Source organism: Cololabis saira, chromosome 16 (genome assembly GCF_033807715.1).
Source record: "Cololabis saira isolate AMF1-May2022 chromosome 16, fColSai1.1, whole genome shotgun sequence".
Classification (NCBI taxonomy): domain Eukaryota; kingdom Metazoa; phylum Chordata; class Actinopteri; order Beloniformes; family Belonidae; genus Cololabis; species Cololabis saira.
The window spans coordinates 8,204,497-8,217,548 of NC_084602.1; the positions used below are offsets into that span (position 1 = coordinate 8,204,497).

The 13,052-nt window shown below is 41.3% G+C and overlaps 1 protein-coding gene across 10 annotated transcripts in view; it reads right to left on the reverse strand.

Moving 5' to 3' along the window:
* The window catches only part of dctn1b (dynactin 1b), a 69,078-nt gene that overhangs the window by 10,097 nt on the left and 45,929 nt on the right, over positions 1-13,052 (reverse strand). For all 10 annotated transcript variants that reach the window (XM_061744436.1, XM_061744437.1, XM_061744434.1 and 7 more), the window contains 10 exons: positions 12,780-12,939; positions 12,590-12,694; positions 9,961-10,152; positions 9,765-9,881; positions 9,534-9,686; positions 7,154-7,314; positions 6,798-6,966; positions 5,076-5,144; positions 4,755-4,967; positions 3,763-3,924 (listed from right to left, as the gene is read on the reverse strand). In XM_061744436.1, coding sequence (XP_061600420.1) covers positions 3,763-3,924; positions 4,755-4,967; positions 5,076-5,144; positions 6,798-6,966; positions 7,154-7,314; positions 9,534-9,686; positions 9,765-9,881; positions 9,961-10,152; positions 12,590-12,694; positions 12,780-12,939 — 1,501 coding nt within the window. The remainder of the gene's footprint in view (positions 1-3,762; positions 3,925-4,754; positions 4,968-5,075; positions 5,145-6,797; positions 6,967-7,153; positions 7,315-9,533; positions 9,687-9,764; positions 9,882-9,960; positions 10,153-12,589; positions 12,695-12,779; positions 12,940-13,052) is intronic.

Consider the following 13,052-nt stretch of genomic DNA (forward strand, 5'->3'; position numbering starts at 1 on the left):
AGAGGAATTGGGACACCACTACCCTCACGGGAACGTGCAAAATTTAGGGGTAGGGATGAAAAGTAGGGGTAGAGGGGAGATTGGGACTGAGACTGAACCACTGCAGTTGGTAGTGGAAGGGTTGGCCGCATAAAAGTGTCTTCTGTTTAAAAACAACACGCAGCTCTGCTGAGGTTCACAAACCAGCTCTGGAGAAACATTCTGACCACAGGTGACACCAAAGTTGTCCTGGTCCAGGTTTCTTCCCTCCTAAAGGGGTTTTTTCTTGCCACTGTTTGGCTTAAGGCTTTTCTACCACTAGGGGAGTTTTTACCTGCCACTGTTTATGTTTATGTAATAATTGCTCGGAGGGTCATGTTCTGGTCTCTTGAAAGATCCTAGGGACAACTTCTGTTGTAAAAGACGCTTTATAAATAAAATTGAATTGAAAAATGTAACTTGTCTGGCTTTGATACCAGCAGGAGCAGACCAGTGTCGAGCACGGTCCTCCGGTTCATGAACCCATCTGACTTTCATGAACTGAAATGGGTTCATGAAAGTCTGCATGAACCCATTTGAGTTCATGGGGACTTTCATGAACTCAAATGCTTCTGATGACGGTTCAGCTGAGAGACAACAAACCAGTTTCCCTGAACTGAGTACAGACAGAACAGACCCTGGTGGGAGGAACTGGGATTAACTGGATTACAATGAACCGGGCTGTGTGAGCTTGTCCTTAACTGGACAGTACTGAACTCTATTCCTCCATAAACCGGTTTGAGAGGACTTCTGTTGTGAACTTAAACATCAGAGCGTCTGTCGACCAGCTAAAGCTTGGTTTAAACCGGGCCGGGTACACTGCAAAAACTCAAAATCTTACCAGGAATATTTGTCTTATTTCTAGTTAAAATGTCTCATTTTTAGTCAAAAATCTCATTACACTTAAAACAAGAGTCATCACCAGAAAAATAACTTATTTGACAATTTCCACCTGTTTCAAGTAAATTTCACTTGAAATAAGTAGAAAAATCTGCCAGTGGGACAAGATTTATCTTCTTATTAAGCAAAAAAATCTTGTTCCACTGGCAGATTTTTGTACTTATTTTAAGTGAAAATCTACTTGAAACAGGTGAAAATTGTTGGTTTTTTTTCCAGTGATGAGTCTTGTTTTAAGTGTAATGAGATTTTGTTTTGACTAAAAATTTGACATTTTAACTAGAAATAAGACAAATATTCTTGTTAAGATTTTGAGTTTTTGCAGTGTACCAGGACAACAGTCCCAAACATATTAGCATATCTGTTTAAATAGCTGGGAATGAAGATGTGTGAGTGGAGACTGAGGTCCAGGTGGAGGCTCAGACCTCAACACAGCTGAGATGATGTGGTGGAACCTTTAGATGAACAAATACTCAGAAACCTCAAAGCAGTGAACATGTTCTAATGCCGGCGGTGCCAAAATCTGCCCCAATGATGCGAGATGAAGGCAAAAGAGAAATGACTAGTTCAAGTTACGGCTGTTAAACGCTGGTCTACAGGCTACTAATTACTAGTGTTGTTTCTGTCAGCCTGTTTCAGTTTTAGTTTTAGTCTAGTCTTTGGGTCAAGCCATTATTTATTTTTTATTAGTTTTAGTCACGTTCATTCTCCTTTTAGTCTCGTCAAGTTTCCAGTCGACTAAAAGTCTGAGCATTTTAGTCTTATTTAGTCAGAATTGTCCAGGACCATTAGTCCAGTTTTAGTCAGATTGTATTTAGCCAAACCCATTTTACAATTCCAACAAGGTTATCTTATTATTATATTATTGTTACCTTATAGACTCAAGAATACATTCATTCCAGATACAGAAGACTCTAGTTTGAGTTTACAACGTATTTATTTTTCTATGTAGGATCTACACTCAAAAAACTCAAAATCTTACCAGGAATATTTGTCTTATTTCTAGTTAAAATGTCTAATTTTTTGTCAAAAAACCCCATTACACTTAAAACAAGACTCATCACTGGAAAAATAACTTATTTGACAATTTTCACCTGTTTCAAGTAAATTTTCACTTGAAACAAGTAGGAAAATCTGCCAGTGGGACAAGATTTATCTTCTCATTACAAGCAAAAAAATCTTGTTCCACTGGCAGATTTTTCTACTTATTTCAAGTGAAAATCTACTTGAAACAGGTGAAAATTGTTGTTTTTTCCAGTGATGAGTCTTGTTTTAAGTGTAATGAGATTTTTTTTGGACTAAAAATTAGACATTTTAACTAGAAATAAGACAAATATTCTTATTAAGATTTTGAGTTTTTGCAGTGTATGTAGGAAAGTGTATCCAAAGATGGATCTTCTTCTTCTCCAGCCCCAGAGCAGATACCTGCATTTCTCTCTGAAACTTAGTTTTTAATGGACGTGAACCTAGAGCTCTGCATTAACGGCATCAGCCTCTAACTCTGCAGCTGCATCTTCTGGATCTGATTCCCCGCTGCAGCGACTGGGATTGAGGACTAACGTCACCCAGCAGAACTAAACCAGAGAAACTACTGAAAACATGGAGATTAGGCTTTGTTACTACAGTTCGTCTCGTTTTGGTCAAAGAAAATAAAAACACACAACAGGATGACAGGAGGGGGGGAGTCTTGGTCTCAGAGGAAGTGAAGAGCTGTTCGCAGTTGCATGTCAACCAAAGCTGCACCAATGTACATGCACTCAATGATCTTCTCCCATATAACGTACTGCTTGACAACCTGGTCTCAAGCTAGTAACTTAAACAAGTACTTTTTTTATATAAAAAAACCATTAAGTTACTGGACAAGAAATCCAATGACTATCATCACTGCCATATTTTATTGAAATATAAGTTGTTACATCTGGAAAATCTCAGCAAATACTCACACTTATGTCTAATGTATAAAATCATTCATGGACTTGCTCCTCCTGTACTGAACCAGTTTATAAAGGAGCAGCTAGAGGAGATTGTGTGGTCCAGTTTAGGAAAAGTGCTTTTAGCCAGTCTGCATTTCCTATCAGGGCTGCTCGTGAGTGGAACTTCATACCAACTGAGATTAGAAACCAATCAAATTCTGCTTCTTTTAAATTTTATCTAAAAAAGTGGTTAATTAGTGGTCAAGGCTGTCAACATTAAATTTTAGTGCTTCATTTTCCTGGCTTGCTGCCCTGCCTGTCATGTTGCCTATTAGTTTGTCTAGTTACACTGTTGCTTTTTGTGCATGGCTCTTTATTCTGTGTTTAGTGCTTTTGTCTTGTTTGTTTTTGGCCTGTTAGTGTGTTACTGTGTCTTGTGTTATTAATGTTGATGTTACTGTTGCTGCTTCATGTTGTTTCTGTTTTCGTTTGTAGCAATTGTCTGTTGTTGAGCTTATGTTAACCTGTGTGTGTGTGTATTTTAGCTTAGTCTCTTACCTTTTATCTTTATTCTGATGTAGCCTTCTTATTCAGAAATGTTTTATTGATTATATCTTAATAATTTTTCTTTTAGGTTGACTATTTTACACCAGTCCAGGGACAGCAGATGCAAAATAGCCTTTTTGGCTAATTCTGGCATATTTTACATGTGTTTAAATGTATTATTAATGTGCATTGTCCCTGATAACTAAACCTTTAAATAAATACATAAATAAATAAATAAATAAATAAATAAATAAATAAATAAATAAATACATGAATAAATAAATAAATAAATAAATAAATAAATAAATAAATAAATAAATAAATAAATAAATAAATAAATAAATAAATAAATAAATAAATAAATAAATAAATAAGCTAATGCACGGACCTGTTCTCCGGCCTTGAAGGCCACGTCCTCCAGCTTGAGGGCCGCCAGCCCCTCCTGCTCCCCCAGAGGGGACATCATCTGGGCCCCGGCGGCCGCCACCTCCTGCAGCACCGCCACCACCCAGGTCAGGTGTTTCCTGCAGTCGGAGAGGGTGTCGGACACCTGTAGGGGTCGGGGGGGGGGGGGGTAAATCCATCAGGTCAACTGCAACCAGTACTCGAGTTGTAAAAAACAATCAGGGGGGGTGGTGGATTTTCTCATATGGGGACAGATAATTTGTGCTGATTACAAATAATATAATATATTACAAATAATAGCACTGACCAAAACACCTACAGAAATACTGCAGGAATGACATAGCAGCAGTTAAATGCAGCCTTCTGTAAGCTTTAAATATCCACTGGGCTTACATCAAATACATCAAAACACAACAATAAAAAACAGTTTTCTGAACTTATCAATATGACTCTGTCCTTCACAGGATAAGTAACATGGATCACTGCAAAAACTCTAAATCTTAACAAGAATGTCTCATTTTAGTAAAAGAAATCTCATTACATTTAAAACAAGACTCATCACTGGAAAAAAACAACAATTTTCACCAGTTTCAAGTAGATTTTCACTTAAAATAAGTAGAAAAATCTGCCAGTGGAACAAGATTTTTTTGCTTGTAATAAGAAGATAAATCTTGTCCCACTGGCAGATTTTTCTACTTATTTCAAGTGAAAATGTACTTGAAACAGGTGAAAATTGTCAAATAAGTTATTTTTCTGGTGTTATTTTTCTGGTGATGACTCTAAATGTTGAAATAGCAGTAAAACCACATTCATTGATGAAATGACATAAGGGATGGAAAGGGGGGATGGCAGTTTTACAGGGGGGATGATTTGGACCATTTTTATTTCAGGGGGGGGATGCCATCCTCCCTCATCCCCCCTCAACTCCAGTACTGACTGCAACCCAGACGTTTGTGATCCTGTTTCCATGGTTACCTGGGGCCCGAAGGTGAGCGCGGCCGGGATGCCGGGGGCGTCGGTTCCCGGCATCCTGCGGCGGATTTTCTTGCAGAACTGCCTGATGTCGCTGCAGGACGTCTCCAGGTCCTTCAGCAGCACGGCCAGGTCCGCCTTCTCCTGCCCCGCGTGCAGGAAGGCCCGCAGGCGGCCCACCTCCACCGCCATGCAGTCCAAGGCACTCTGGGTAAACTGCACACCAACACAGGAACACAGCACTCAGCAACACACCGGCTGACCGGACGTGGAAACAAGTCCAGGCTTATGAAAGCGTCCTCTCACGCTGCTGTTGCTACTCACTCTGATGTGATCAGCCAGCTGCATGGTGCAGTCTTCATTATGGTCTGCCAGGTGGATGCTGTACAGGTGCTGACGAGGGACAAACGGGACATGAGCCTCAGCAAAAAACTTCTGGATGAGTACGACCGGTGCTGACCACGTCACCACCGGCGCTACAGCAGATTTACTGCACCTTCACGTACAATCGTCACCACACAGTCTGCAGTACCAGAGGTGTGTGTGTGTGCGTGTGAGTACCAGACCTGTCAAGTCTCCCGTTTTGGCCGAAGAAACTACCGTATTTTATCTCTCTTTCCCGCCGTCCTCCCGTATTAGCATTTTCCCATAAATTTCCCGTTTTATAATATACCGTATTTTCTGGACTATAAGCCGCATCCGCTCTATTTAAAAAAAAAAAGATATGCAATCTGCAGATATTTATGTTGTTAGATTAGATATTTACTACATGTACAGAAGGATTTTGAACTGTAAATGATGTACATGTTTGTACCTAAATAGATCTTTCCTAACAGCGTCTTTTAACACGGCAGCAACTTTGCTGATTAAAACGGGACAGAACCAAGAGAAAATAACCGCTATTTATTTATCTATTTATCTGTTTGAAATCTGCTTCTACTTCTATCTGCTAAAGAAGAAGTAGCGTATTCTTGTTTGCATTTATTTTGTCTTAGTTTTCATTCTAATTCCGGTTAGAGCGCCCCGAGCGGTGGAAGAAAAATCCACAGAATAGCCGCACCTTTGTATAAGCCGCACGGTTCAAAACCTATGAAAAAAGTAGCGGCTTATAGTCCAGAAAATACGGTTTTAAACAGCATTCCTGTGCCTCTCGAAACTGAATTGCCACTAACCTCGTGATAACTGCCCCCTGCTGTAGCCTGGAGGGCAGTTCTCACGAGGTTAGAGGCGACAACAGGAACAAACTCGGAACAACAAATCAGAGATGGATGGATGTAACGAGAGAGAAGACATTTCTGCCAAAAAAGCAAAGACTTCTTGTAAATATCTCACATAATTGTAGTTTGTAAATGTTTGTGAAGAAGTTATTTTAGATTTTTTGTAAACCTGTCTTAAAATGTAACCTCGGATGGGCTGGTGCAGGGCTCGGCAACCCGCGGCTCTAGAGCTAGAGCCTCTTTAGCGCCGCACTAGTGGCTCCCTGGAGCTTTTTTAGAAATGTTTGACCTTTTTTTTTCCTTTTTTCTCTTTTTGTTCCTTTTTCTCTCTTTTTCTTTTCTTTTTTCTTCTTTTTTTCTCTTTTTTTCTTCCCTTTTCCTTTCCTTTTTAATTTCGACATTTCAACTTTTTCCTCGACATTTCGACTTTTTTCACGAAATCTTTACTATTTCCTCGACATTTTGACTTTTTTCTCGACATTTTGACTTTTTCCTCGAAATTGTACTTCAACATTAATCTCGACATTTCGACTTTATTTTCTCCAAATTTCGACTTTTTTCTCGACATTTTGACTTTTTTCTCGAAGTGCATAATGAAAAAAAAATCTTCCCCCAGTTATAACTAATATAGAAACATGCAGCATGTGTTGCCTTCATTCTAAGGCTTATACAAGACTTTTCATTCTCCAGACATATTTGTTTTTTGTGTTTTTGGTCCAATATGGCTCTTTCAACATTTTGGGTTGCCGACCCCTGGTCTGGTGGGACAGCGGGTGGCAGAACATTTCCCTTATTTTTAAATCCCAATCTTGCCAGGTGAGGTGAGTACCTGGTAGTACTTGATGGCCTTGGTGAGCGGCTCCACGTTGACGGTCTCGTCCAGCTGGTCTTTGTGCAGCAGGTCTATGAGGAAGTCCAGCGACCGCTCATGGACGCTCATCTCCGGGTACAAGGAGCCGACCTTCTTATAAACCTCCACGCTGCACTGAGCCAGAGCTCTGACGACACACACACACACACACACACACACACACACACACACACACACACACACACACACACACACACACACACACACACACACACACACACACACACACACACACACACACACACAGAGTTACGTACACAGCAGATGTGAGCGTCAGTGTTCTGTCCTGATGTGCGGCGGCGGGGGAAGCGTACTGCTCGTATTTGTGCAGCGTGGCCTGCAGCAGACTCAGCGAGTAGACGAGTCCTCCGGCGAAGCTCAGCTGCTCCCCGACACCGCCCTTCAGCCCCGCTCGCTCCACGCAGCTTTCATTCAGGTCGAACTTCTCCTGCGCCTGTTTGCTGATCAGCTCGGCCTGAGAAGAAAAACAAGCAAGCAAAAGTTACAAAAGAAAAAGCTAGTCCAATCTCAGATGTTTTTTAACGTCTCAAAGCTTAAACACAAATGGGAATATGTTCCAGGTCTAGATTAAGGACAGCTCTGTCATTCTATAATCAGTAGGGGGAGTGTTGCCAAGGACCTGACGATGCTTCACCAGTCACAACACGATATTGCGATATCCAAATTTTGCCGTATAATGCGATGTTTAGGGATGGGAATTGATAAGATTTTTAGGATTCCAATTCCATTTTCGATTCTGTTTAACAATTCTGTTCTTTATTGATTCTCCTATCAATTCTTCATTTGCAAATGTTGCTAATATGATAGGCAGTGTTGGTTAGTTAACTAGTTACCTGCAGTATTATTAGCTAAGGACATGCTACCGTTGCTGCTGGGTTGAGAATTACTGACGGAGCAGATGGAAAACGTGACATTTATTGATTGTTATTGGTTGCTGTTTGTGAAAATGTTTTAGCATGTTGATAGTATTTTTTCCCTTCGACGATATAACCACCAGGTAGTATTGCAAGTTTCCCTGTTGTCCTCTTTTTTACTGAAATGTAACCAGACTTTTGAGCGTTTGTATTGCTTGGGCGCCGTGTTTACTATTGACTGCTGGCTTATGCACGTTGCTTAGCAACGTGTGTGCTGAGGTCATTAGTGCCCACTGGAATCAAAAAGGGAATTGTTTGCAAAATTTGCAAACGATTCCAAGGAATTGAAACACTGGTGACCGGTTCTGAAGAAGAACTGGTTCTCGATTCCCATCCCTAGCGATGTGAGATGTAGTTCTGTGAAAACTGTAAAAGGCATTATGCATCTTAAAATCAGAGTTCTAAATCAGATTATATGGAGATAATTCATGGTACAAATGATGTAATTTAAAGGTATAGTCTGTAATCGTATTCAAAAACATGTATTGTTATACTGGGTGAAATGGTCCTTCCATCCTGAGAGTAGCCAGTGAATAATGTGTTCAGAAAAAGGAAAGAAAAACATCCGACCTCTCTGACAGCTTTAATCCTGTAAAAACTCTGACCAATCTGTTTTTTGCGTCTGAATGGCTCGGATTGGTCAGAGGACCAGAGGATTGGCAGGGGGGAAAGAACCAATCAGATGCCTTGATTTTAAGTCCCGCCCACCCCCCCCTCTGTCCCATGTGCGCACTCGTCACGTCGAATGTAATGGCTCGCCCTGCTAAAAAGGCTAAAAAAAGAAAGCCAAAGTGCGATTCTGCGGCGCAGGTTGTCCGCTACTGGGGGTCTGCCACGGACCGCGGGGTCCATGGGGATGGAGACGCCTCCATCCCGGCGAGGGCGGAGAGCACCGGTGCGGGTGGAAAAACCAGCCTCGCTTACAGGTGAATGAGACATGGGGTAGTTTTGTTGAAAATGTGCTGTCCAAAATGTCCTGGAAAACTCGACTCCTGCAAATGCGCGTTCCCCAAAGTTTGTGGGGGCGTGGCTTTGGACGGAGCGCTGACGGGAGGGGGAGGAGGGGGCGGGGCTTAGAGGAGATGCCACTTTCAAATGTTGCTAGCTCTCCAACATCAAGGATTATACCTTTAAATGATACAAGCTAAAGTTACAACATATTTACATAATATGAAATTAACATTAACAATATTATTTAAGCCCATGTGTACAATACAGTCGTACTGGATTTATAACCCATCTGAAACATGGCTTTTTTTTTTTTTTTTTAAACATTTAAAGGTGCATGAGGCTCCTTTTAAGAAATGAGACTCTCTAGCGCCACCCTTCACCACGACGGCCGTTGGGGGTACTGCAGCCAACAATGAAGCCGGCACGGGAGAACGGGGAGAACATGCATGCAGCGTCATGTGACGTCACATCTGCAGGACAGCGCGGGAAATACGGGCCCAGAATTGCAGCACATTTTGCAGCACACAGCCTGTTCAAGGCAAAGGAGAGATACACTAGAGGGCTCATTCTTTTGGGTTTGGAACGCTTCATCTGACATTATTACTAGAAAACTTAAAACGCATACTAATTTTTTTCATAAATCCTGCCTCAATCCTGCCTCATGCTCCTTTAAGAAAAAATATTTATTTTAGAGAGAGAAAAGAAAAAAATTTAATATTGATATGGAATCAGCCACCAAAGTATCATGATATATTGCCATATTGATACTTTGCCCACCCCTACTAATCCTCCCTGCGCTGGGCCTCACCTTGCAGACGAGCCGGGGGATGAGCAGCAGCACCAGGATGCAGTCGTGGTCTCCGCCGTGGCGAAGGAACGACTCGGGCATGAAGGAGGTCAGGAGGGAAACGTGTCTGTTGGCCTGACCCACCTCCATCTTCCTCAGCTCCATCTCAATGGCCTGGAAACCAGGGGTTTAAAATGTTTACAAAGATGTTGTAGTTGGTGCTGATGGTGCAGAAAGCTGCGGCGCTCTGACCTTGGCGTACGCCTTCGTCTCTGCGAACTTGATCTTGAAATCAAACATCTCTGCGGGCGGCTGCTGCTGCAGCTCTGCCGAGGCTTCCTGCTGGCTCGTCAGCTCTCTGTTCACCTCCTGCAACACAGACACAGTCGTCAGCACCAGAACCAGCAGCCACGGTGCTGGCAGAGCTCCAGAGAAGTGTTGGCGTTGCCTGCAGGTGGGCCGTGAGCTCGCGGTACTTCTGGATGGTCTGCTGGTAGTCGGCCACCGTCTCCTGAGCCGCCTCCACTCTCTTCTCGGCCTCTCGGACCCGCGCCGCTCCCAGATCCAACATCTCTCTCAGCTCCAGCTCCGTCTCCCTGGCGTTCTCCTGCAGCTCGTCGTTCATCTCATTTATGGCTTCCTGCAGGACGCAGGGATCAGGATGTGGTCAGGCCCTTCAGCCCTTCTCTGAAACATCACGTTATTCCTACTGAAGACGTGAACATTTCTGGAAAATTATATATGTCAACATTTTTAATCAGATCACGTGATTTTAAGTGTATCACAACGTTCTGCTGTCAGTTTCTTTAAGAGTCCAGCTAGGCAAGTTTATTTATATAGCACAATTCAACACAAGGTAGGGCTGTGCGATTAATAGATTTTAAATCTAAATCGGATTTATTAATCAAGACGATGTTAAAAAAAGGAAAATCGGAAAATGGATTTTCCTTTTTTGCAGCTGGCTGCATTACAGACAGAACTCGTCTAGTCATCTTTGTTTGGTCAAGAAAATTGTAAATGTTGTCAATTTACTAAACTCAAGGAGGATTTACAGTATCTTTCAATTGCACTTCATTCCCAATAGGGACATTTGTTTGCTATTTTTCTTTAAAAATAAAGATAAAATATTTGAAACAATTTATTCCATTGTCTTTTGTAGTTTTACCAAAAAAATCGAAATCAAAATCGAAAATCGGGTTTTCAGAAAAAAAAATCGGGATTTTATTTTTGTCCAAAATCGCCCAGCCCTAACACAAGGTGATTTAAAGTGCTTTACATCGACATTAAAAGCGGCAAGACATACAGTAATTAGACAGTAAATAGCAAATAAAATGAAATAAAATCATGAGAAAAGAAGGTAAAATAATAAAAGCACAGGATGCTAATTTAAGAGTACGCTTAAATAACAAATAAATGAAATAAAATGATAAGAAAAGAAGTAAAATAATAAAAAGCACAAGCTGTTAAAAATAAAGGCAGTAGAGTACAACAGGTAAGTATTTAATTTAGGAGTACGCTTGAGTAAACAGTAATGTTTTTCAGGCCTGATTTAAAGGAGCTGACAGTTGCAGCAGACCTCAGGTCTGCAGGAAGCTAGGATACGTTTCACCCTCTTTGGTGCCAGAAACACTGAATTATCTCAGTTTCACTAAACCAGCTGCTGCTTGCTCTTGTCTTGTGGCAGTTTTATTAGATTCCCTAAATAATCCCAAGATTTATATCAGAGGACATTAATCCCTTAAAAATCCTCTCGTCCCTCCCAGCTCTTAAAATTAGGTTAACACAACTTGTGATTGACAACAAAACACAACCCATTACAACTTGCTTTTATCTTCTTTTTTGAGCCTAAATTCAGCAGCAGTGTGTAGAAAAGTAAAGTACACCGCAGGATTCTACTGCTGGAAGACCCCCCCCCCTTCAAAGTCATTATTTTCTGTGTGATTTTTCAGTCCCACAACTAGAATCCAGTGTTGGTTGTTTTCAGCTGTGTGGGTTCAGTAATCGTTAATTATGGGTTGTGGTTTCTGGACTGATTACTCAAACTTCGTTGCTTTTCTGCAAACCCGGGCCGTGCTGCCATTTAATGGTAATTAGTGCTTCATGTCCTAACTGTGGGCCATTAACTCTTAGTTTTTAATCATTTCCAGTTTGTCTGAGCAGTTTATAATTGTTGTTTAACCTGCTGGGAACCCCACTCACCGTCTGAACACTGTCTCTCTGTTTGTAGAGCCATAGTCCAAATATGTCACCGGTAGTTTCATTAATGATCATATCTATGAGATATATATATCATATCTATCTATACATACAGGACTGTCTCAGAAAATTTGAATATTGTGATTTTCTGTAATGCAATTACAAAAACAAAAATGTCATACATTCTGGATTCATTACAAATCAACTGAAATATTGCAATCCTTTTATTATTTTAATATTGCTGATCATGGCTTACAGTTTAAGAAAACTCAAATATCCTATCTCAAAAAATTTGAATATTCTGTGAATCTTAATCTTAAACTGTAAGCCATAATCAGCAATATTAAAATAATAAAAGGCTTGCAATATTTCAGTTGATTTGTAATGAATCCAGAATGTATGACATTTTTGTTTTTTTAATTGCATTACAGAAAATAAAGAACTTTATCACAATATTCTAATTTTCTGAGACAGTCCTGTATATATCATATCTATCTATACATATATCTATGTGGTGCTGCACTTGATTTTATCAATTTTTTTGCCCTGATAGGTAAAATCTTTTACATGCGAGAGGGTGTATGTGTAAATACAGGATCATCTCTCTGATGAAAACATGGATCGTTCCTGCTAGACGTTGTAAATAGGTAATTATTATTATTTTCTGTCCCTGACAGCGAGTAACGAAGCAAGACTTCAGTCTCACTCGGACGCCATAAGCCACCTCGTGCATATCGATGAGAACGTCCATATTAGTAATGAAATGACTCAGCAAACGAAGCACTTTAATCTCCTCTAAAGTCACTCTGAAGTCAATAAATTTCCCAGAGCGGGTCTGGGTGGTACGGTGATGGTTTGTTTTGATGCTCAGCGTCTCTCACCAGGTCCGTGACCGTCTCTCTCAGCTCCCTGACTTTCTCCTCCAGGTCCAGGTTCCTCTCCGTCAGAGTCTCCACCATCTCCTCCGCCCCTAAAGCTGCATCCACCTGAAACAGAGCATGTCTGCGGTCTGGTGAAGCCCCAAACACACCGGCCGGAGGCTGTTTCCCCCGGACCCGCCCTGGTTCTGACCTGCTCCTTCAGCTCATCGATGGTTCTCTCTGCCGCCTTCATCTCCTCCTGCAGCTTCTCCTTCTGGCTCCTCAGAGTGTCCAGCTCCATGTTCTTCTTCTCCATCTGCTTCTGCAGCTTCACGTGCTCCTGCTTCTCCGATGCAGACAGGTCCCGCATCCTGAACCGCGGAAGAGATTCAGATTCAGATTCAGATTAAGATTCAGAAAAACTTTATTTATCCCCGAGGGGCAATTGCAAGAACAAGAACAACTGAGCAGCAAGACGTTGAAA